The sequence below is a fragment of the Salarias fasciatus genome, chromosome 2, assembly GCF_902148845.1.
Source record: "Salarias fasciatus chromosome 2, fSalaFa1.1, whole genome shotgun sequence".
Taxonomy (NCBI): Eukaryota; Metazoa; Chordata; class Actinopteri; order Blenniiformes; family Blenniidae; genus Salarias; species Salarias fasciatus.
The window spans coordinates 14,400,006-14,424,300 of NC_043746.1; the positions used below are offsets into that span (position 1 = coordinate 14,400,006).

The 24,295-nt window shown below is 41.1% G+C and overlaps 1 protein-coding gene across 1 annotated transcript in view; it reads right to left on the minus strand.

Annotated features, from left to right (window-relative positions):
• Positions 1 to 699: 699 nt before the first annotated feature.
• dock2 (dedicator of cytokinesis 2) overlaps positions 700 to 24,295 on the minus strand; it is a 101,413-nt gene continuing 77,817 nt past the window's right edge. The window contains exons 27-51 of the mRNA XM_030105629.1: positions 20,601 to 20,699; positions 20,309 to 20,406; positions 19,458 to 19,536; positions 19,215 to 19,315; positions 18,829 to 18,887; positions 18,250 to 18,398; positions 17,859 to 17,944; positions 15,936 to 16,092; positions 13,972 to 14,012; positions 11,354 to 11,444; positions 10,162 to 10,272; positions 9,554 to 9,643; positions 8,413 to 8,517; positions 7,798 to 7,939; positions 6,924 to 7,005; positions 6,651 to 6,735; positions 6,180 to 6,266; positions 5,395 to 5,571; positions 4,046 to 4,129; positions 3,808 to 3,945; positions 3,287 to 3,414; positions 2,905 to 3,112; positions 2,685 to 2,790; positions 1,919 to 2,067; positions 700 to 1,252 (exon numbers count right to left, since the gene is read on the minus strand). Of these exons, the coding sequence (XP_029961489.1) occupies positions 1,199 to 1,252; positions 1,919 to 2,067; positions 2,685 to 2,790; positions 2,905 to 3,112; positions 3,287 to 3,414; positions 3,808 to 3,945; positions 4,046 to 4,129; positions 5,395 to 5,571; positions 6,180 to 6,266; positions 6,651 to 6,735; positions 6,924 to 7,005; positions 7,798 to 7,939; positions 8,413 to 8,517; positions 9,554 to 9,643; positions 10,162 to 10,272; positions 11,354 to 11,444; positions 13,972 to 14,012; positions 15,936 to 16,092; positions 17,859 to 17,944; positions 18,250 to 18,398; positions 18,829 to 18,887; positions 19,215 to 19,315; positions 19,458 to 19,536; positions 20,309 to 20,406; positions 20,601 to 20,699 (2,706 nt within the window). The 3' untranslated portion in view covers positions 700 to 1,198. The remainder of the gene's footprint in view (positions 1,253 to 1,918; positions 2,068 to 2,684; positions 2,791 to 2,904; positions 3,113 to 3,286; positions 3,415 to 3,807; positions 3,946 to 4,045; positions 4,130 to 5,394; positions 5,572 to 6,179; positions 6,267 to 6,650; positions 6,736 to 6,923; positions 7,006 to 7,797; positions 7,940 to 8,412; positions 8,518 to 9,553; positions 9,644 to 10,161; positions 10,273 to 11,353; positions 11,445 to 13,971; positions 14,013 to 15,935; positions 16,093 to 17,858; positions 17,945 to 18,249; positions 18,399 to 18,828; positions 18,888 to 19,214; positions 19,316 to 19,457; positions 19,537 to 20,308; positions 20,407 to 20,600; positions 20,700 to 24,295) is intronic.

Genomic DNA, 24,295 nt, shown 5'->3' on the forward strand with positions numbered 1-24,295 from the left:
TGTACAACTCCTCTTTCAAATCCTATCGATTTAAGGATTTTTTGTTTAATTTGTTTGCCAAATTATTTTTACTTTAGTAATTTTTAACAGTTTTAAGCCATTTTATAATTTTTTGGCATTTTAACTATTTCAGCTACTAAAGACATTTTAGCTTTTTAGGCAGCTTTACCTTCTCAATCAGTTTGAATTTTTCTTTTTACAGTTTTAGGCCGTCTTAGTTGTACTTGTCATCTTAATCATTTTTAAGATGTTTCAGCTTGTTTTAGCCATTTTATCTTACACCAGTTCAAGTCATGTTTTTCGAGATGAGCAGCAAGATAATGGTGTCTGAAAAAATGTCTGTGCAGCAACATAAAAAAAGTACCGTAATATGTTTATTTAAAGGTTACTTCCTGGAGGCTGTGGAGAGGCTAAAGACTCACATGTGGCTGAAGAGGCAAGAGTTGCAGAACATTGCCTTAACTTAATAGAGGAGAGCGAAGCTGGGTGTTTGCATGGTCAAAAAAAAAGGAAGGAAAGAAAAAACATCTTAACCTCAAAACATGGGAGTGTGTGGTGCTTCATTTTTGGTTTAACAAGGTGCTCAGTTTTCAGGCACCAATGAAATAGAATAATGCACACTCACAAACTTCAATGGAAAAAACACAAAACCCAATGAAGTGTGTGTACACACAGCTCTGATGCTGCGCTTGTACAAACAGCCCCACTGTTGACCCTGAATTTATTAGTCTTTTTTTTTGCTTTTTGTATCAAAGCCAAAGCGTTTTGGCGGTGGGTCTAAGTTTAAAGTCTTTTGGGAGGACACAGTAACCATTTGAGCTTAATCAGATTATTTTTCTCTCATCATCGTCTCACAGCAATGCTGAAAAACCGCATGATAACAAGCTTTTCAATCAAGCGGGTCACTACAGTGGTTTGTATTTGCTCATTCTTGTAGAAGCGGAATTGATTGAAAAGCTGTAAGGTGGCATTTAGCTTCAGTGGGAATCATTTAAATCACCAGGAAAAAAGGTCACTCAACAAAAATAGCCTTTATTGATAGGTGAAATCAATTATATTAAAGCAACAGGAGTGGAGACTGACAGGCCAGCTCAGTGAGTGATGGGCTGCATAATTTTGGTTTCTGGCAGCAGGTTTCGATCCTTTAGCAAAACAAATGTAAAGCACGTTGAAGGGATTAGAAATTAAATGAAGGATCTTAGAAGTGGTCTTTGGCTGAATCACCCGGTTTGACATCCTCAGATCTGGAGCCCTGTTGAAACAGACACAAATAATTGATACTTGAAGATGTAGATTAAATAATAAATTACACAGCAACATAATGTGAGACTTTATTCATCCCACGTGGTGAAAATCAATCAGCACAGCAGCTTTGCATTTGCACAAAAGATTTAAAACAGCAAGAGCCCCATGAGAGTGAAAAGATGTAGACAGTAACAATTACAATGATGAAAATAGTCAACAAACTGCTGACTCTTAAAATGCACATTTTCATAAGTTCACACTGCTCAGAATGATCTAAATAATAGTAATGTGATAAATCTGCAGTGCTCTCTCTGCTAGTAGGACAAAAGCTTTGAAATCTTTGTAAAAAAAAAAAAAATGTTGCGCTCTCAGTCACAAGTAAAAATGCTGATACTGCTTACATCTGCTAATAAATTCAGACCTGAGCTCAGTGTAAAATGCGCGCACCATGAAGATTACAGATTTAAGCGGTAATTAGAGAACCTCAGAGGTGCTTTTAGATGCCTTTATCTTCTGCTTTTGAGATAATCACGTCCTGCCTGTAGCTTCGCTCAGACATTATGAGTGTAAGACGAGCATTAATGTCATCCTCCAAAATGATGTAGTACCTGTTTATGAGTGTGTGTGTGTATGTGTGTGTGTATGTGTGTACTGAACATAACTCTTTCTCTACCTTGGACTTGAAGAGCAGGTTGATGACGCCTTTGGAGCGTCTGTCCGCCGTTCTGTCAGAGGTCACACAGACAGACATGCTCTTGCTGTCTCTTCTGGCTCTGGAGGACTCCACTTCCTCCAGACCTCCAACTACCGCTAAGGACAAACCTACGGACGACGACAACAACAAGAGGATTCAGTGTAGGCGTCACACTGATTACAACAAACAACATGGTCCTCTTCCTGAAACCAGACAGTTTTTTTGGGTGAGTAATTGCAGCTTTGCAGCTGTTTTGCTGATGAGCCGTGAGCTCTGGGAACACTGGCAGAGATGTGTGTTTGCTCAGGAAGTGCAGCTTGTATTCAAGCTGTGCTAATCAGACGGAGTGTATTAACACCACAGTGAGTGCTGGCTCAGCTTGTCCAGTCATGGCAGACCGCCAGTGAAGCGTCAGTGGAATGTGGTCAGATGAAACTGGAGGGTCATGTAAGTAAAAGTAGAAAATGTAAACTGGATGAAACTGCTGCATGATGCAGGAAAAAAAATTACAATATTATAACATTAATGACTCAATATGTGAAGGTTTAGTTATTATTGTAGTTTTTGCTGCTGTTTTTCAGAAACACACACACAAACAGACACACATAAAGACATGACCTTGCTCTTTTCTGATAGTCAGCTTTTTTTGGAATATGACAAAAAAAACAAAAAGAACATCCGGTTCTTTTTCAGAGGTTCTGAACTTTTATCTTGACTTTGTTGTGTGTGTGTGTGTGTGTGTCACCTGTGATTGCAGGCAGAGATCTGGAGTTGGCATTGGTCAGCGGCACATTTCCTTCATTTGGCTCAGACAAGTTGGTGTCACTGCGGAACTCCTGTTTCTTTGACAGCTAGAGGGAGACAAAGATCACATAAAACTCTTCATCACTTAACCTCATTTTGCATATGACCATACAGTCCCGTCAGCGTTCTTTTCCTCGTTCTTCTAATTGTCTGCCGCTCACCCGTTTGCAGTCCAGAGTGTTTGTCCGGTCTCTTTCTTCTGTGATGAAGATCATGCTGCTCCTCTTCTTCTTCTTTTTACTCTTCCTCAGTTTGACCTCTGTGTCTCCCACGGTCACCACGCCCTCCTCCACCACACTGGCACTGACGCTGCCGCTGGAGCGCTGCAGACTGGAGGTCCAGGAGGTTGGGGATTCTGGCGGGAGCTCCCTAGAGAGGAAAGTGGGAAGAGTGTAAAGCAACTTTTTACGGGTATCCTGAAGATATTTTCATTGCAGCTTCATATCAGTGCTGCTTGCTGGGAAAGAAAAAAAAAAAAAGCAGGCTCATTCTTCCAGCACTGACAAACCCTCAGGTCAGTAGTGAAGGTCACTTGAATGCTACCTGTCAGGATGCAGCTTGGTGGGAGTCATGCATTCAGATCCCTGCAGGGAGGAGGTTGAGATGATGGACTGACGGAAGGAGTGCAGCATGGAACGAGGACGAGTGGACTTCCTTTCATCCAAGTCTGGCTGCAGAGATAAACAGAAATTTGAACAGCATGTAGATGACACTGATTCATTTCACTTGTTCACTCTGTCACTTCTCGTGTGGTGGTGACAGTAAAAGAGAAAGTCAGAAAATAGTGTTTTTTTTCACCCTCCATTAGTTTGTGAAGTGCAGAACAAATTCAGAAGTTAATAACTCTCTGCTCTGGTTTAACCTAACCTTAACCCCATCACCACTTTGGAGGATTCATTTTTAACGGTGAATTTGCCGAGGTCAGCTGATTTCAAACTTAATTAGTGAAGCTTCATCGCTGTATATCTGAGCAGCAATGCAAAAAAAAGGCATTTTGGTTTAAACAGAATAATGACCCTGCTCAGCATTTCATGTCTTTTTTCTGCCGCTCTGCCATTTCTTACCAACTCTCTCACTCCGTACTCTTTCTCCACTTTCTTCTTCAGCTGCTTGAAACACTCCTCCATGCGGTCATGGAAAGGACGCAGGTCGTCCGTCACTCTCTTGCCATGGAGGAAAATTCCTCCACCCAGTAATGGGGTCTATAAATACAAATGTCACGGTGTCAAAAGAACAGTTCACATGAAAGCGACGCGGCCGTATGACGAGCGTAGGTGTTAAATGAAAATGTGTGTTTGGTACCTGCCATGCGATGAGGTCTTTGAGCCACAGCAGTTTGTCTCTGTCCTCTGGGTGCTGCTGAGTGTACTCTTCAGTAAAGAAAGCCTGGAAATAAAGAGGAAATATTCAACGCTCATAGAAAGCAAAGGGCTACACAGTTCAAGGGAGCGGGTACTTTGTAAATTATCAACTGGGTTTTCCACACACACCTTCACGCTATCATAGCACGCTGATATTACATTGCAGAGGACGTTACAAAACCGAACATTGTTTAACAGGGAACATTAATATATTTCAAAATAATGAATAGACCACGCTCAAAATAATAATTTGAGGTCGCCTGGAATACTGAAGCTCACCTTGATCATTTTCAAACCCACAGGAGATGATTTTTGATAGAAAATTGATTAAAGTCAATCTATCACGAAGCTGAATCTTGCTGAGACGCCATCTCTTATGCTCAGACAAGATTTTAAAGTTTTGCTCAAGGACAAAGATTTACCACCTCAAAGATGAAATATCTATTTGCCTCAGTTAACATGGAAGCCAGAAGAAATAAGTCTTAGCTGTGATATTTATTTCATGATATGACAGAATAGTCATTATCCACAGTTAAATTTTTACTATTAAAATTATTCAACAGTGAAAATGTCCTTGATAAATAAATGGTTTTTAGGTCTGAATTCTCACTCTTAAGAGTTTTGGAGTCTTACAAAAATACAGAGAGCTGAACGTAAATACATGCCCCATGCTTCAAAATGATGAATTAAATCTTACTAAGATGGATTAATGCTGACTGAAATTGCATCGACTGAAACTACAGACTGTTTCATCATTTCGAATTTGATTTAGAAGGTAGAACAATGAAGCTACACTTTTTTTGAGCCAGTGTTTTTTAATTCTTTCAGACTGATGGATCAGACTTGCACCAAAGCCCGATAAAGTGATCATACTGAAGTGCAGGTTTATATTATGAACAGAGACCATCAGATTCAGACCACTGATCAATTCCATCATGTAACGAAGATGGACAAGTTAGCTACAGAGTTTCTGATGAATCTATTAAGGGTCTTGCATTCGACTGAATGAAAATCCAGCATGATCCACTTGCTCTGCCAAATACTATCATGGTTCTTGCAGAATTCAGTCTCTAACAATTAACATAAGGATCAAGCCTGCAGGGATCATATGAGGGAGCACTGCTCAAAGTCCTGACAAAAAAAAAACCTTAATTTCATCTTTCAAATTTGTGTCGGCTTTATTCAAAGGTGTGGAAGAATGTGTGTTATAATCGTCGAGGCTAAATCAGTGAGTGGGTTTATTTTTCACTTGGCATTCGTTTATATTTATTTCTGTTTCACAAAATGTACCTTTTCATACTTGGCAAAGCCTCCCATCACAGCTGGATCCACAATGCCATTGAGCAGCATGGACAGGGGGTTGATGGGAAGACTCCAGTCAGCCTGGTACTGGTTGATCATGGTCCGAATCTTCTCATTGGTTGACTCCATTGTCTCAATGGCGTTCTCCAAGGGGGACAAGGTGGTCTGGAGAGGTGGGAAGATTATTAGAAAGAGAGCAAGATACATGTCAAAGAACAGGAAACATTTAGTTAACTATTGCAATTGCAGTATACTTAGGTGTATTTGTATTTTTGGGGAATTTTAGTCACTGATTATTATATTATTTTAACTCAAGCACAAAGTACATTTTTATTTTCGTTTGAAGATTTATTGTTATCTGTTGCAATTTGTAACTTGTGAACACCATTATTGTGAATCAAAATGGTTTCGATGGACGTTAATTGGAGAATTTAGACTATATTGAAGATATTGAGACAACACGCTCGCAGTCAAAACACCCAATGACACTCAACCTATTTGTTTTGTGGTTGTTAAGCATGATATTACAGTTAGAAGAAATTGAATGTGACACAATCAGAAATGAGTACTGCACGAGTGGTAAACTTTTCATCTGTGACTCGGTTACTTTTTCAATTTCACAGTATGCAACGAAAAACAAAAAGAACGATGAAAATAGCGATTTATTGAGTGGCGGGGAGTTATTAGATACTGTCTCAAGCTTCACTAGAGACAGTATCTTCCAGAAAACATGAAAGGTAGACACGGAGTAAAAACATCCCCAACAGACTTACATGTTTCATGTCAGTAGCCTCAAACCAGCGGAGGATCCCGGGCAGCTTGTACACGGTGGTGAAGGTTGTGCGCTCGATCCACATTGACTGAAGAAAATGAGAGGCGGTGCAGCTCTTGGATGAATCTCAGCCACTTCTGAATACTTAAAACCCCCAAATCCCTTCTTGCATTAAAACCTGGACTCTTACCCAACACTTGGTGAAAATCTGATCTAATCTAATCGAATCATTCGTCACTGCATTACCTGCATCTGATGCTGAATCATAACTGCTCATTTCAAACCCCGAAAACATTTTATCATGTAATTTTACTGTAGGCAGGGTACGGAGTAAGGTGTTTTTTTTTTTTTCTTTCATCTTGCGGGGAAAGTGCACTTTTCAGACTCATAACAATGCAAGCACCAAATAGCTTCTGCAAGGTTTCATAGTCCCTGCGGTCATAAATCTTTCCATTTCAAAAAAGTAACTCACAGCAAACTCATTGTTGGGGTCCACGGGTCCCTTTCTCACAGGTCTTGAGTAGTGGAATCGCTGGACGTAGTTGGACTTGTAGAAGCTTCATTGCGAGTCAGGGTGGGTGTAGAATTTTAGTAAAATAAAGAGGAGAACTCATTAACAGGGAAGGCAAATGTTGACAATGTACATAATCAGAGGTGCTAAAGGAAAAGCTAAGTTGTTAGCTTTTCATTTTGCAGACAATTTCATTTCAGATGATGAAAATTTCAAGAGATGAACAACACTGACTTGATGATCTGGTCAGGGACGGGTTTGTTCTTCAAGCGAGGCGGGATCTCCAGGACAGGCTGCACTGTGAAACACTGGATATCTGGTTCGAATCGTTCAGGAAACAACCGTCAGAACATGACAGACAGAATCCTAATATCTTTGTGTAGGAATACACTGAGTGATATGTGATGGATGGGTCCGACCTTCACTGCTGAGATTTAATAAACAGGTGAAACTGAATAAAACCAATGTCAAGCTGAGATTTGGGCTAAAGCTCACAGAATGAAACAATGATGCACAGAAGTATTCTATTGAGTTAGGTTTTAAAATGTTTCTAGAAGTTAAAAAAAAAATAAAACAGTGGACCTTTACCTTCAGCAGCTTGAATACTTACCTGCCTTCTTTTGACCACAAAGCATGGCATTACAGAAACCCTATGGTCAACTGTAATGACTAATAAATACATTTCTTTGATGACAGACTAAAAAAAAGGAGAAATTCCTTCGTTTGCTAAATGCGGTAATTGGTACGAAGGATTTATTGATGACCCCTTGATGGTGGACACCGTCTGTACCCAAAGCGAGCTTAGATCAGCTGCACTGCCCTGCAACCTTGAGTTGCTTAAAAGAGTTATAGTAGATCGATACATGGATTCGATGGCCCACAGTAGGCCGGGGGAAAGTGATGGTCTTCACTTCCCCTGCTGAAATCCATTACCGGTCCAAACCAGCAACCTTCCTAATAATCAACAGTTCAGGTTGTGCATTAGCGAACCTGCAAAGACATGCAAGCAAGTCTTACTCGTAAATGTTCTGATTTCCACTTTAGACTTTAAATTAAATGATATTTGTCTATATGTGTGTGTGAGAGTGTGTGTCCACCCTAAGGATACACTGAAGAGGGGAGTTTTTGATCTCATCTCCTGGCATGGTGGTGATGTTGAGGCGCACAGAGCTGGGGAACTGGCTCATCAGCTGGTTCTGGAAGTCCTCTCTGCGCTCGTACTCTTTCCCCCGGTGAATAAACACCTTGTTCTGTAGTCAGGGGAAATTAACTGGCGTTAATAAAGCTAATGAAAATCTTCAGAGCCAACTTTCAATTGTCCTAGGAATATTCTCAGTTTGTTCGGACCCCCTTTAGTCAGACGGCCCATCCAGGAATCCATTGCATTTTTTTTTCTTAAAGGCAAATACATGTGCTTCTAGGTAGTCTGTTTTCACAGTTTCACTGGATTTGTCATACTCCTTACCACAGCAGAACAGTACATCTAATGAATACAGCAGCAATAAACAATGCAATTTTTTTTTCTGCAGTTTGCTGAAATCCACAGATCCATAGCGTTCCCAGAGAGCCATTTTTGCCCATTCTGTTAGATATCTTCTGTGTGCATTTAAAAACGTGTCCACTGCTGCAGTTTTGAAGAAGTTCGTGAAGTTTCAGAAGTTAACATGATCATTTCAGCGGTGAGTTTTTTGCACCATCAGTGAACAGTCACACTGATACAAACCCTGAGGAATGGTGGGTAGCCCTGTCCGTAGTAGCCCACTGCGAAGTAGTCTGGCTTGGGCCTCAGGATCTTCATAATATTCTCGTAGAACTTGGCTTGTTTTTCCTGCAGAGAGGCGAGGAGAGAGAAACAGGGCATGTGTGCAGGGCAGCGTTTTAGATGTGCAGCTGGGGCAGTTTTATCAGCTCACGCCAATGACAAAGCCACCCTCAGCAAAATACCGCCCCTGTTAGGGTGATAGATGTAGAAAAAAAAAAAAGTGCACACCATCCAAGGGCATTGTCCGTCATTTATATAACCACATAAATTCAGTATTAGCTCAGAGAGCCATCGCTGCAGTCATACGAGAGAAGTGAGAGATATAGTGCAAGAGGGATTTTATCCATTGTTGGAAAAGAGTAATTCTGTTTGGGGAGGGGTGGGGGGGGTGGGGGGGGGGGGGGGGTGGGGGGGGGGAATGAAGACCTGAGTGAAGGGGAAACGGAGTCGGTGGTGTTAAAACACGAGTCGGGGGCTGGCTAAGGGAGGATTTACTTCTGCTGCTGTGTTGAAACAAGAGATAAAAGGAGCTAAAGAGTGACTGGAAGTTGAAGAGCGAAGGGTTAGCTGGGGGTTGAGGTGTTTGTGGACAGACAATAAGACATCTCCTTTTTGGGTCATATGGTCGTGATTACAGAATCACACAGCAGAGTGCTCCAGAAAAATGATCGATTACAGGATTTCTCAAGTGTCAAGTTGGATTTAAACACAGAGGGAGGGATGTTACATCTTCGGTAAGACTGTCTGTAGATAAAGGTATTAGACTGAGAGGCAGTCCATTTTCTTAAGATTTATTTACTTTTTTCATACATTTCAACAAAAAGCTAAACTTTGATTATTTTTTTTTTCAACTGAAGAGAAATAAAACTATTTCTGTTTTTACAACAATTCAGAAGGAACTGAGCTTAAAGATAACTGCTATCAGAAACATGTCGAAATGGCTTTTCTTCTCTTCTTGAGAAGTCCCCTTAAATCCAGGAAATATCTAAAACGTCTCTGAAGGGAATTCAGCAGCGGGGGCTGAGGGAAAGAGAAACAGCAACAATGCGTGATCATGATTGTTGTGCAGAATACAGGAAGATTGGGGGTTGTAGTGTTTTACCAGTCTTTTGCTGAGCAGCTCGTAGTCAAAGATCTCATTTTCATACTGCTCGGCAAGTTCCTTACACAGAGTGATGGCCTCCTCCCACATCTAAACACACACACACACACACGCACAAAAAAAGACAAGTGTCCTTCATTACACCATCTGCTAATAAACAAGAAGCATCTGTCGCACTGGGATTTCATTTCATGAAGTCTACGTTTTCAGGTCTCGGTAGAGTCTCTATATCCCTGCTTCAAAGAACATGGGGTACTCTGGTAGAATACAGAATGAATGCGACGCCAGCGAGTTCCACAGAGGCTATGACTGCATGATTGCAACATTGTCTCATCTGTAAAAGAGGCCAAAGGTGTGACATCTGAAAGTGACTTTATTTTTTTTAAATCATAAAAGTACCGCAGCGTCTTTAGCTGCTGTAACAGAAAGTTCAATATGTTTCTAATAATGAACAGTGTCACGGTCTTCCCACAGACCGCGCTTTGTGATTTCAGGGCGCTGTTCAGCTCTGACATTGGTTACATTATTGCATTGGTCTGAAAAGACACAGTTAAGAGGTTAAGAGTGAATAATTTAAGTGAGTCATGAGACCCTGAAACAATACAAACCTTGCCCTTGTCAAAGTAGTCAATGATGGTGTCGTAGAGGGTTTCCTTGAGCTGCCTCTGAGTTTGGGAGCCGACAAACTCAAACTGGGGGCTGCACATCTCATCCGACCACTGAGACAAAAGTCAGCAACGCACAGGAGAAAAGGAGCGAGAGAGATATTTATAAAGGGAGGTGCAAAAGCATATTCCTGATATAAACTCTGATTTCTGCCATCCCATTCATCACCACTATGAAAAAAGAGGAGAGAACACATTTTGAGCTTGGAGTGGTCATAATAAATCAATATTAGTTCAAAAGAGAGCACGTGGAAACACAGCAGCAGTTTATTGTGTACACAAGACAGTAGTTCATCCTTCGGTGCAGACTTTACACCGACACTAATTTAGAAACTGACCAATCTCAAAGTGCATCGTGACTTTAAAAAAGAATGTAATCGGCTGAGAACACTCATCAACATGGTGACATGTGTGTTACAGCTGTTTCCTTCCAATGAAGTGAAACAGGAATGACAAGAAAGACACAACGGACACACGGAGGTTAAAGACACTAATGACAGCAGAGAGACAGAGGAGGAGATACAGAGACGGAAAGGGAGACCCCCCCCCCACTCCTCTATGTGGGCTTCTAAGTGTCCCATAAAAGAAATGAAAAGATAAAAGAGGTCGCAAACTGTCACACACATGCACACACACACATGCACGTGCCCAGAATCAATCACCATAGTGATCCAGCTGCGGTGGCCGACGACGTGCCATAAACCAACCTTGGGACTTCATCATTTGGAGGCCACAGACGTGGCAACCATTTATCAGCTCATAAAAAATTGCCTCATTTGTAGCAGGCAGACAAGTGATTAGGAAGAGCAAGACGGTGAGGTCAAGCATAAAACGACAAAATATGTCTTTATATCTGAGTGCCTGCATGTCGATGTGTTTGTTTGTGTGTGACTTGTTTTGACACTCAGTGAGGTTAAGGGGAAAGTACGGATCCATCATGAGGGCGTTGCTGCAGTCAGAAGAAAACAAGCTTCAGTAACTTTAAGAAAGCTTTACGGTAAAACCACGAAAAACACACTAGTTTTATGCCACAGTTAACGTCATATACGGGATAGCCAAAGTTATTAATATGCAAAAAGAGATGTTAATCAAAGCATCGTCCCCAGAATGCGTGTGTGTTCTTGTTGCGTTCTACCTTGAGCAGACGGGAGTGGAGCAGCAGTGTGTATGCAGCCTCTGTGTAGTTTTCACCCTCCAGGTGAAGGTCCCTCAGTTTGTGGAGGTACCTGAACACACACGGATGCAAACACCACTGTCACAATCCAACAAATCAAGTCAATTTAATGAGCAGCCGACACACCGATCCACTAGGTGCCACTGTTGGGCAGCCTGGATGAGGCATTAATCACAGTGTTGGACTGTGACACTGTCTCAGTCTGCCTCTCAAACACACACCATGTATGCTCTGAAATACACAAAACGCAAGGTCATGGAGACATACAGGCACACACACACACACACACACACACACACACACACAAAACACACACACACACACACACACACACACACACAAAAAACACACACACACACACAGCCAGTTTAGCATATGTCTCAATGGTTTGACATATGTTTCTGCTCAATGTTTTTTTTTTCTTTTGAAAACCTGATGAGGAAAATGGGACACTCACACCCAGATTTCCCCTTTACTGCCACTGCCTTCAGTTTTCATCTTTTTGTCGTATCCATCTCCTTCTGTCTAGAAAAAAAACATGTTGCCACATGGCCGGAGGCTGGACTTTGTTGCTAAGGCATTGATGACAAAGCAGGGGAGCGATGGCTTGTGGATGTTTTTAAATGAACAATTCTCTGTCTGCCTGCGCTGTTTAAACGCACTCTCAGGTCAGTTGCTCGTTTCTTTCTGTCTAAATGTGCACCAACTCTCTTTTTGTTATAGCTTATCTTTTTTTATTTATTTATATATTTATTGGTTTCTTTTTCTGTTGGCTTGGATGAGTTTCTGCTTGAACATTGTTTGCCTGCTGGATATGACCAGTTGTAGTATGTTGAAAAAAAAAAAACTCAGACCATCTCTGTTACTGGATCCACAAACAGATTATATATATGTAATTTCTGAACTTGTTTGTGTGACCAACCCCTCACAGTAGTTTATTCCTCTCATTCGTTCCTCTCTCTATCCTTCCCACATTGCTTTCCTCCCTCTTTTTACATGGAATGGTGGCGGCGTAGCTTCTGTCAAACAAACTTATTGCAAGATGCTTTTCATTCTTTGGGTGTCAGAAACCTATTGTTGGTTTTGTTCAGGATTGTGGCTTTTTTTTTTCATGGTAAATCAATCCACTTTTGCCTTTCATGTGTTTGGCTGGTATGAAGTTCCAGTGAAGACTGCCGAATAACTGCCAGTCTGAATCGTTGCCCCTTAAATGGACATGACATGCAGAATGACCCAGTTCCACAGCCAAATAAGCTTGTCCACTTTAAACAGTGACAAGGTCAAATGTCACTTCACAACCTAAAAATACTTTCAATGGACTATTTGCAGAAAATGTAATGATGATCTTGTAAATCACAAAAAAAAAAATCACAATGGATTAAAAAAAAAAATTTAGTTTGCACAATATATCGTTTGAGCATCGCAATGGCAATTCATGTGTGTGCGATAGTCACATCACAGGTCCCTGTGATGTTGGAGGCAAATTAACTCAACCTCTGCACAATAAAAGCAAGCAATAAAGATAAAAAAAAAAAAAAAGAATAAGTCAAATACACACAAAAACCATCTGGCATTGCATTGTCAAGTTGCATTAACAGCATAAAAAAAACAAAAACTATTAAGAAGTATTGGGTGGAAAAATTATACAGTTGCAATTTTTCTTTGCTGTGTCTCTAAATGTCTGTATTTGAGAATGGAGTCAACAATGTGTACCAAGGGATTTTGAAGACTTCAGTGAAAGATATTTCTCATTTTTCACTGTTATTTGACTCTAATGATGCAGAATTCTGCTCGACTCATCGTGAACAACTGTTTCTTCACAAATATAATACTTTTGGTTCGTATTGTGAACAGAAGCGCAAAGGGAATTTTAATACATGTGCAATGATGATGATGATGATGATGCTTTATCAATCATTATCAGGTTGCAAGATGGGACAAGATTCTGCAGTGAAATGAGCATTAACATCTAATTATCGATTATATTATTAGAACATGTGTTCGATGTGCAAATGAAATTTCTAATAAATCTCACACTGGGCTGTGGCATAATTAGTTTTTGCTTTTATTGTCCACTATTGTGGACTTGTTATATAACAGGAGAATAAAATCCTACATAACCATCTTGGCCAGCGTCGGAAGCTTGCTCGCCACCGTGGTCTCCAGAAGAGGACAGTGGCAGCTGATCAACTCCTGGCGGGCCTGGCATTCATACATATGGAGCACTAATACATCTAAAAGCCATACATCCAACGGGGATCTGTATTCCCGGCTCTCCTCTGCGCTCTCTCACTAACAGCCTGTCGCTCTCTGTCTCTCCACCTCGCCCTCCCTTGTGCTCATCATCTGCCTCTCTCTCCTCTCTGTACAGCCTCCAGTCAGACCAAAGGCTGATCCTGTGGATTTTGACATTAATTCAGTGGAACTCGTATAATCCCTTGTCAGATTATGAAGCCCCCCCCCCCCCCCCCCCCACACACACACACACACACACACACATACACACACACACACTACACGCGCATGCGCGCATACAGACATCATCTACACATATTTTGTGAAACTCAATATTGAACTACCTGATGTACATCCTTTCGCGATTGATGTCTTTGTAAAAGTTCTGCAAAAACAAAAGCAGAGGTTGAGTTAGTGTAGCTCTCAGGAGCTGCAGTGGCTGCAAGTTTGTTATTCTGTTTGCTGCTTAACATTTGTGTCTGTTACGTTGCGTACTTTTAATTGCTCGCCCAAGTTAAGAGTGCGGGAGTGGATGCATGCGCATTTGTTAGTTGAACTGCACAATCTCCCAGAGTAATGAAGTTTAATGACATCTACAGAGAGTAGAGCAAACTTATGTAACCTCAAAACACCCCTCACCAGCACGAGCAGCACAATAAAACAGGTTCAAATAAAGTGACAAATGCACAAAGAAAAACAAACTCACACACACACACACACACACTTTCATGCAGTGTGAGATGTGGCTGTTGCTACAAAGAGGGGGATCATAATAATTTAATAAAAAAAAAAAATACTGCAGAAAAGTTGTACAGACTGATTTTCAGTGAGTTTGGAAGAGATGCACGTTTAAATCTGCTAGCTTGATATTACAAGGGGAACATTCATCATTGATTGCACTGAAGCAATTTATAGTTAATGATCCAACATCTCTGCTGTAGAATGTCCCTAATTTAGAGGTTCAGCTACTTTTATTCACAGCAGCCAACAAATCTTTAAAACACTAAATAATTTACCAGACATAGTGGCATCTGTAAAAAAATAAAAATAAAAAAATAAAAAGTAATCTAATATGTAAATGTAAAAGTGTAAATTAAATTGATTGACGGCTCACAAAGATACATGAGAAAAAGTAGAGGTTACATCTGGCTGAGTGTGTTTCTCAATGTGTAAAAATATATTTGTGTTCCTTTCAGAGTGCATCTGCATGAAGGAGCATGAAAAATATGTGTGTGATTGTGTGTGTAATTCCTCGGTGAACTTAGCCCGGAGCAGCATGGATAGGAGGGTGCAGCGGTGCCTGTTTGCCTGCAGAAAGGATTTTTCAGCTGGCCAAACAAATGAAATAGAATAGCTAATGGGCAGTTGCCAGAGGCTACCGGCTAAACACCTCTACCACGTGCCAGCAGCCGCAACCTTCAGGAGGAAAATAACACGTCAGAAGATTTGAGCACAAGACTCTAAATGTTTCTATCTCTGAAGTACGTTAAAAATGAAAATTACAGAAAGAGACGGAGAAGACACGTTTTGGAAGAGGAAAGATTTCATCTGCTTAAAAGGTGATCATACAAGAGATGGGATCTATTACTGAACCTGAGAATACTATGGGGGAGAATCTGATTATGAGATCATTTGCAAGAAAGGACGAAGAACAGAAAGGAGCTGATGCAATGTGCTGCAAAGAGACGGTGACCAGACACAGAGATTAATATTTTGTAGTAGATCAATCAGCACACAAATGTATTGTGAAAAAGGAGTAGAATGACTTTAAATCGAAAGACAAAACAAAAAATCTGTCTCCCCCCCCCCGAAAAAAGAAAATTATCTGGATTCCTTGGCATCAGTGAGATTTGTGGGGAACAAATTTTCCACTGACAATACTCTTTCAATTAGTAATGGGTGTATTGATGTGAGAGCCAGCGTGTCTGAGATCAGCAAATCTTTGTTGTGAGGTTCAATGAATCAGCTACAAAGTACAGCGCGAGAATCACAAGGTTAATGTCAATAAATGCAAATCTGTGATGACGCATGGCGGATTCGCAGCATGAAGGGACTCCTCAAACATTCAGTTAACATCAAAAAACATCAAATACATGGAAAACACAAAAAAAGAAATGTTTAAAAAGCTCACACCACCATGAAAAAAAACCCAAGAGTCAACTTTCAAAATGATCCTGAGCAGTATTATCTATTGGAGAGCGGGATAACACTGTTCACGTGGAAGGCATGACACTCATAAAGACGTTAAGACGCAGGACAAAGGGAACCGAGCCAGCTGACTGCCCGTGTCAAGCAGGGTCAGACTCACCAGGAGGTTGACGGTGCAGCTCATGCGGTTGTTGCGGCTGTCATCGCTCATCACAGCGCGGTAGTCAAGGAGACGGATGAGGAGTCCCTTCACCAAGGATACAAAGTGCTGCACCTGTGCCCTCAGCGTGGGTTTCTCGGCAGAACAGTCAAGCAGGCTGGCAGACAGGCATAGATAAGTTAATCATCGGAGACGTCTGAATGTGGCTCTGCTGATGATTTAATGTATTAAGTGAGCGACCGGTGACAGGTGTCAAAGGTTCAAATCTGTGGCTGTTAGGACCGACACTCCTAAATCTTTTCAAGGAAATAGCAGAGTCATGGAATGGTATTTTTTTTTCATTTATGTGCTATGTTATAGTTTTAAAATGTGTGACTTGGGTATACCTGAGGCTAAACCTAAATGGACTCTAAATTACCAGTCAGGCTGAAGGTGAATGTTTGACTGTCCATGAGTATTAAATGTGATGGACTGCTGACCAGGGTGTACCAGGGATTGGCTAGAGCCCTCAAAACCCCAAGCTGGACACAGCAGTACAGAAGATAGCTGGACGGATATAAATCTGTAGCTCTGAAGAGAGAGCATGCATCCAAAACATCTGTGGATAGACCAAACCGCTCAACTTGATGTGACTCTGGCAGGGTGTTGACCGAATGAATTTGGAGTTCGTGGTGTGCAATCCTCATCATCTAAAGCGCAAGTTTTTCCCCTCCTCTCACGATCTTTTTGGAGGTGAAAAAAATGTTAAACCTTCCCAATAAAGATAACATACGATATGAATCTTCCCGTATGAAACTAAACTTCATTTTTGGCTTCAAAATTTAATGAGAGATTATTACCGTCAAAAAATACAATTATCATTTGTAATACAATATACAGGATGCGGGACAGGAATTGTAGGATATAATGCAAATTGTAGTTGAATAAAATTGAATGAATGAATTAAATGAATTAATTCATTTATAAATAATACTCAAATGTTTCAAACTGTAAAGTGAGAGACTCTTTGCTAAAATAACTTAGTTGCATGTAATTACTAGGTTTTTCTGAGTAGAAGCTTCATCACTGTCGATGAATTCTATTTTCATGAAAATATTCAGGTTGTTTTTTTTTTTTTTTTAATAAACTTACAATATGAACTTAAACAGCTGTTAGATAGTACTGAATGGAAAAGCCCATATGGTCGGACATGCGTAAGTCTGCGTGGACATGTGAGCTGCAGTGTAACTCCTGAGGAATGAGGAAACATCTTGTCAGACGTTCCATACGCAGCAGTCTCCTTGCATAGTTTCCGTCCTGCTATCATTGCTCTCACGTTCCCCGGCTCCTCCCACAGCGCTCGTCATCATCACTTCCATCTGAGATGCAGCATTTTATGGGAAACAGTGCGCTCACCAAATCGCAGGTCACTGTGTGCACCTGACGTTTCACTGGCTCAGTGAGGTGTCTGCATCCTCTTTTCTTTCTGAGACTCAAGCGTTTGTCATGCAGAACTCAAAAATTATAGAACAACATTTATCAGACCTATTTTTAGGGAGAAAAGAGCCTGACTTAGATATATACCAATACAATATATTAAAGCGAAATGGAACCACTAAAGATGGTCTAGGAGCTGCAGGTTGCAAACCTCTGATTTAGGGTAATAGTTCTGGGATGTGGAGACTGTGTCCAAACCGACTTTAGTGTTCAGGCCTAAACTTGATTTAATATTGAGCAGCACCTAGTTTTTTTTTTGAAGCTGTAACCTTGTTTGCACGGTTTTAAATTACATAGTGTTTATCACCACTGGCTTGTATCTGACAGCGTGTGTGTGTGTTGTCATATTAAGGTAACGGCAGGAAAGCCGTGCAGTCTTCTCCGTTGGTTGCATTTACATGGCACATTGTGTGGTGCGTAAATCTGCTTAAGTCTACTTAGGCCTACATGGTCTCCAGCAGCTGCATGTATCTTTCGTCTCCGCCTCCACCTTCCACCTCGTGGTCCAACTTCAGAATAATTTCATTCTCAAACTGCAAAGGAAAAAAGGAGGAGGGGGTGGAAAGCAAAGGAGGAGGCACAAGAGAGATGATGAGGCAAAAGGAGAAAAGTGATAGTGGAAGAAATCAATTATGCAAGCATAATTAAGGTGTCTCTTTTACTTTTATGTGCAGTGTCACAGAAAATCAATACAGGAAGCCAACAGGAGGATGCCAGCATTTCTTTTAAAGCTAGTAGCTTGTGATGTTTTGCCTTGTGAACAAATATGAATCTTGTTATGCGTTTCTGTACTTGAACTTGAGTCATCTGTTCCCGTTTGCCTCCTTGGCGCATGTACCTTGTGGAAGTTGCCACAGTGCGCATGCTCACAGATGATCATGTCAAAGAAAATGGGAATGGTGGCCCGTCGCAACTCCTCCTCTGGAATTAAAGTCATCTCCAGGATTGGGCCCACCATCTCGGGAATGAAACGGATCTTGTGACTGCCTGAAACACACAGACACATGAGTGTATTCAAAAAAAAAGAAGGTCAAAGCAAAATTTTATCTGCGCCGTCACCCAATGCTCGCACAGCTTCCTCACACCCGAAGGCGCCTCTGTGGGTCTCTATCTACTAAACTCAAGAAGCTCTCTCCCTTCTGTGATAAGGACTTTGAACTTTGTTTCCTATCCGCAGAATAAACCATTACATTCTAGTACATGCAGCTCTCTCAGGCTACCAGGCAACTGTGAGAATTTCAATGAAACACGGCCATGTTATACAGTATTGATGCGCGTCCATGCGAAATCGCGTTGGAATAGTCGATCGATGCTACAATGTATGGATACAACATTCTCAGACATTACAGTTTTTGCTGCTCGACTCAAGAGAAGCAAGTCAATCGTAGTGGAAGCACTTCAACCTTCACGTTCTTACCGAGCTTGTACCAGATGTCACGTATAGCGAAGCCGATAAGCCGTCTCATATCTCCATACCTGCAATGAGGCGTGAGTGAGAAGCGGTAGGAAAGTACACGGTGAAAGAAACAGAATGAGAAATTAGCCAATTAGTTTAGAACAACGTCTTAATCAATATTGCTATTTTCACCTGCAGAAATGGAACAGCCCAGTGGGAGAGATAATGCTGCGCTCCTCTACCCCAACATGAACCAAATTGAATATCCATTCACAGGTAATACACGGTTTTAATGGGCAGTGGGAGTGTAAATGCAGGCTCCAAAATAGATCGCAAATCACCGTGTTTCATTAGAGCGGGGGAGAGTAGGTGAGGTAAATAAGGAAATTAAATGGCCTTTCTCTCACTTGGCCAGAATCTTGTTCCTCTTGGTTGGCGAGAAATGCTGAAGCTGCAAGGACTCCTGGGTAATAAACGCCACCGCCAAGTGGAAGTAGTTATTCCACAACTAGACAGGAAGGAAGATTAAGAGATGAGATGTAGAGGGAGACAGCGGAAAGCTTTGTTAAAATGGGAACAATCACAAAGCTGGTTGTGCAGTCAAAATGAAAAAAAAAAAAAAGAAAAGAAAGAAAATATCAAAGACTGACCTGCACTTCAAAGTCATCGTTAGTGAGGAACTTTTGGTTCATAGTGTTGGCGTAGGTATTGATGGCTCTCAGGAACACTCTAATTGAAAGAAGAACATACAAAATGTGGCACAAGATTCCTATCACTGATTATGAATTCAAATCACACATCTATTAATTTAAAAAATCAGCTTTGACAGTTACTGAAGCAGAAAGCTTTAAACTGCTGTCAATATGGCTTAAAATCCAAACCTTCTGTCACGGTGATGGATCATGATCGTGGCTTAACCGTGTGCAGGTGTTTCAGTGAGATATGACTTTATGCATTCCTGAAGTTAAGTAGCAAAAACAGCTCCTAGATCTGTTCATGCACCAACTCTTTCTATCTATCATCATTATCCAGAGCCGACCGCGGTTCTCCATCTCTCCGCTGATTCTATTTTCACTATTCAGTGAGACTGACTCTGAGGCAAGAGATGTGCGGATGAACAGACTCCTTGCTACCTGGTTCTGTCCTCCACCTCACTTTTACTTTTATTTGCTTTTCCCTCTGACACAGCTTTAGCCTTCACTCGAGCTTACATGACAAAAATACACTGATAGCTTTGACTCCATCAGCTCATACTCGTAGAATCATTTGACACATCAGCTGTTTTCATCATTGCAGCCTTGATCCAGCTTTACTGCCTCTACCTTATCCCACTCCGGGTTTGTGAGAACGAAAAAGCCACTGTGGATGTTGAAAATCTTTCAAAATGCACAGCTAAGCTGCATGAGCCCCATCGCAGGCTAGGGCAGCTAATTTTACCAGGAAAAAAAAAAAAAAATTGACATGAAACCATGTTGAGTGAACTGCTCAAACGTCAGTTTACCTGTTTTGAACCATGATCATCGCCATCCAGTCTGATGGATACACCACTTGTTTCCCAATCAGGTCTTTGAAGAGTAGGAACGATTCCATCAGGAAATCCTGCAGCAAATTGACATGAGACGAACGAATAAAGCTGGTTTCTACTGACGAAGCAGAGTATTATTAAGACAAAGAGTGATCCGGGATGTTCACAGTCTATATTCCAGGCCTCATCTATCATGACTAAGTTAAGTGTTCAGTATCGCACCTTAATTGTGCGGTTAAGCAGACATCCCTGTTATGTGTGCACTTACCACTAGATCAGAGGTTCCAGTGAAGGTTTCTATGTACGTAGCATAGTGATGATCATCCATCTGACTGAGGATGGCAGTCATGCAGGCGACAACTCTTGACTGCAAGAAAAAAAAAGTGTATGTGGGAGGGAGAAGATAGAGACAGAGAGAAAAACATCATTGCTTTTATGCCCAGTGCAAGTGCCCTCAGACCTTATGATTTCAACATGTGAAATAAGGAAAATTGTTATATGTCTATAAAAACGATGACCAGGTCTATCACTTGGTAATTCGTGCCTTTATTGTAACAGAGCAAACGACATCAACATCATCGCAAACTGCCCACAGGGCCGGGAACAAAAGGCCAGCGCTCTAAGCAAGAGAAATGCTTTTTTAAGTGTTATTTTTTCAAAATGCCACATGTGAAGTAAAAGTCATTAGTACAATGCTCTTCAAAAATTAGCATAATTACTATAAACAAGCACGACCACTGCCAGGAAGAGCAGCAAACGCTGCAGTTTATAAATTATGTTCCAGCGTTTACATTATGGTGTTCTGCCAAAGGGAAAGATCTACAAAATATATTCTAAATTGTTCCACAGCCGCAATTACAAATAAAAGAAATAAAATTAATGGAAACGTGCTTTATCTTTTCTGTAAAAAACAAAACAAAACAAAACAATATAGAATAGAAACAATAGAAGGAACAAAGGAAAAAGTGATTTGGGCAAGAGATGGGATCGTTATTATATGACAAAAAAAAACATGATTTGATTAAAGTATCTTAAACTATGATTACTGTCTCATGGATGTCAGTCTTCTTTTCACATTAGCGGGGAGTGAAAACTGATAAGTATGTTCTGGCCTTAATGCTCTATATTGATTTTCTGCTTCTCCCTGTTTTCTGCTCTCATGTTTTGTATTCCCTTGTCTTTCCTGATGCCTTTGTCCTTGTTTTGTGTTGTTTAGGTTTTAGTTTCTAGTGATGGTTCATGTCCTGGTTTCATGTTCCCTCTCACCTCTCGGGCCTTATTGCTCCGCCCGCCTCTCCTCTTCTGTGCTTCCCCATCTCCCCTGATTACCCTCGATTGTTGTCCAAATGTGCCTTGTTGTCTCCCTTGTTGCCTTGCTGTGTGTGCGTGCGTGCGTGCGTGCGTGCGTGCATGCGTGCGTGCGTGCGTGCGTGTGTGTGTGTGTGAAGTCCCAGGTCTTGTCAGTTGTCAGTTTGTCTGCTGATCCTTACTTGTGTTTTAGATGTTTTTCCTTGTCACTCACTCCACTCACCAAAAAAAGTTGAATTATTGCATTAGTCCCACTGAAACTGGACTTTAAAAATTGGAAAAAAAAAAAAAACCCATAAAGACAGAGGAATGAAAAGTCTAACTCCATGTATACAGACCATTTGTACTAGAACAGGATGACATGTTCAGCACACAAGCTCGAACGCCACAATGAATCCCAACCCGAAAGTCAAACAGAACGTAAAATGGAAAACAGGAGCTCAAAAACAGTGACTTGGCTGACTGCTAACTGTAAATATAGAGGAAGCTGCTGGAGCTCATTTTCAGACCGAAACAGAGACACAGTTGTTAACTTGCTTGATGTCATACGGCAGCTGAAAATGTCTTAGTGCGACAGGGTGAAAGACTGCATATCGTCAACCACCACAGCGAAGGTGACATCATTTCAGTGATAAATGAGACAGGCAGAGACAGAAGTCTTCTGTTTTATAATACTGAAAAATATGTACCTCCTGATTCCATGTCATCCACTTGGATCCTTTTCATCAAACTCCCCACTGTAATAAGCGCAGGCTTTCCAGAGAGACATTTATATTTACAGAAACTACATAAATATTAGGTCGCAGCAACCTTGACATTCGACGGCAAAAGCCTAATGAGTTTATTCTTCTCAGAGAGCGAACAAGTGAGACAAACTATTAAAATATATCCTCAAGACATTTTTAAATCCCACGCCGACAAGAATGGAACAGATGGATGGAAGAGCATGTAAACTTCATGTCCTCAGCCGACGCTCGTCGTGAGCTCGAAGGGAGAGAAAAATCAGACAATAAAAATCATGACAGCCAAAAGATATAATGCTCCCAATTTAACAGAAAATTTAAGCAGCATCTTTATTATTACCGTCATGACGGTAAATTTACAAGCAGCAGGTTTTTTACCGTTTAGTTTTTAATGAGGTATTAACTCCTCATTACGCACACTTAACAATGAATATGGCCCAAGGTGGGAAGACAAAAGCACACAGAGATACTAGTAATGAGGAGAAGATGAACAGAATAGGGGGTCAAGAGACAGAACAAGCAACAGTGGCGGCGAGCATTTCTGTAAAAGCAGAGTTCTGCATTTGCTTTGTTTGTTTTTTTTTTTTCTATGTGAAATCATTATGTGCTGTGAAGAACTGTCTGAGCTGGACCGAGCAGAATTCATGGTGCAAGTACTTCCACAACCGATAGTCGAAAGAGGTAGCGGTCTAATAAGAAGAGAAGAAAGCGAAACGGGGATTATCTGAGCTTCACAAACTTAAGATGACATAAATAATCAATGATATAAATGAAAGAAAGAAAATAGTTTGCACTCAGGGCAAACACACAGTCCATACAGAGTGCTGAAATGTTTTGGTTTCTATAGGTGAGCCTGACGCTGCAGTCTTGATCATTTTGAACCTCACTGCCCTTTGTTTATTCAGCCGGGAACATAAAATCACCCACCGAAAACCTAAAATGAAAGATAGGTCAGTTTATGAAGTTTTCATTGGAAGTGAAGAAATATATTGATAATATTAATAATAAAAAAAGGAACTGAAAAATAAACAGAGTGAAGGGAAAAAAATAGAACGGTTTTCTTTCCCGTTTCCATTTCCTCCCCTCTATCTGCCAGATAAAGTTGTGTGTGTTGGCTCGACCGAGGCATGATCATCAAAGCAGTGAGCCTAAAAGGCTCGGGGTCTTCCTGTATGTCTCCAACAGGCTGTGTGATCGTATACGAGCCCGTTGGACTGCACAACATGGGGCTCACACGCTTGTAGTCAAACGAGAAATCGGCGAATCAAAGGGTGACGGCCTCTGCCACGTTTGCCCATACAGGAGAAAGACGTCATCTCATACGTCACCAGTTCGCTGCTGAGGAGGAAAAGGAGTGTATCTTGGCTTCAACTTTTGTTTACTTCATACCTAATCTACTATAACAGTCGCTAATCCTCCCCTCTGCAGCACCTCATTGTAAAAATCTACAGTAAGCCAAAAGATTAGTCTGAATGCCGCAGCGTGAGTGCAGGTATTCCTGCAGTCGCAATTTTGGGTGAAGCTGCTCTCCGAGTTGGTGGCAGAAAAGGGGAAAATGAGACAAAGATGAAAGATGATGACTGATTAATTGAAGATGAACGTTAAACGGCATCTAATGTGGCGACAAGCTTTCATCTGAGTTCACTTGTTGGGTTTGTTTTTATGCTTCCGCTGCGTTCAAACAGGCAGATACACTCTTTCATTCATGTATGCAAATGAAAACATATTTTCCCTGACTACTGCTAAAAGGAATATAAAAGCAGGCAGATACGAAAACAGAAAGGGTTTCAGTTACATTTAAGACTCAGCTCAATAAATATAAATAAGTATTTGGATGGGAATGGGCGCTGTGCGTTTCGTTCTGCAGTGTACTGACACCAGAGTCCCTGTCACCAATTTCCTTCCTCACTTT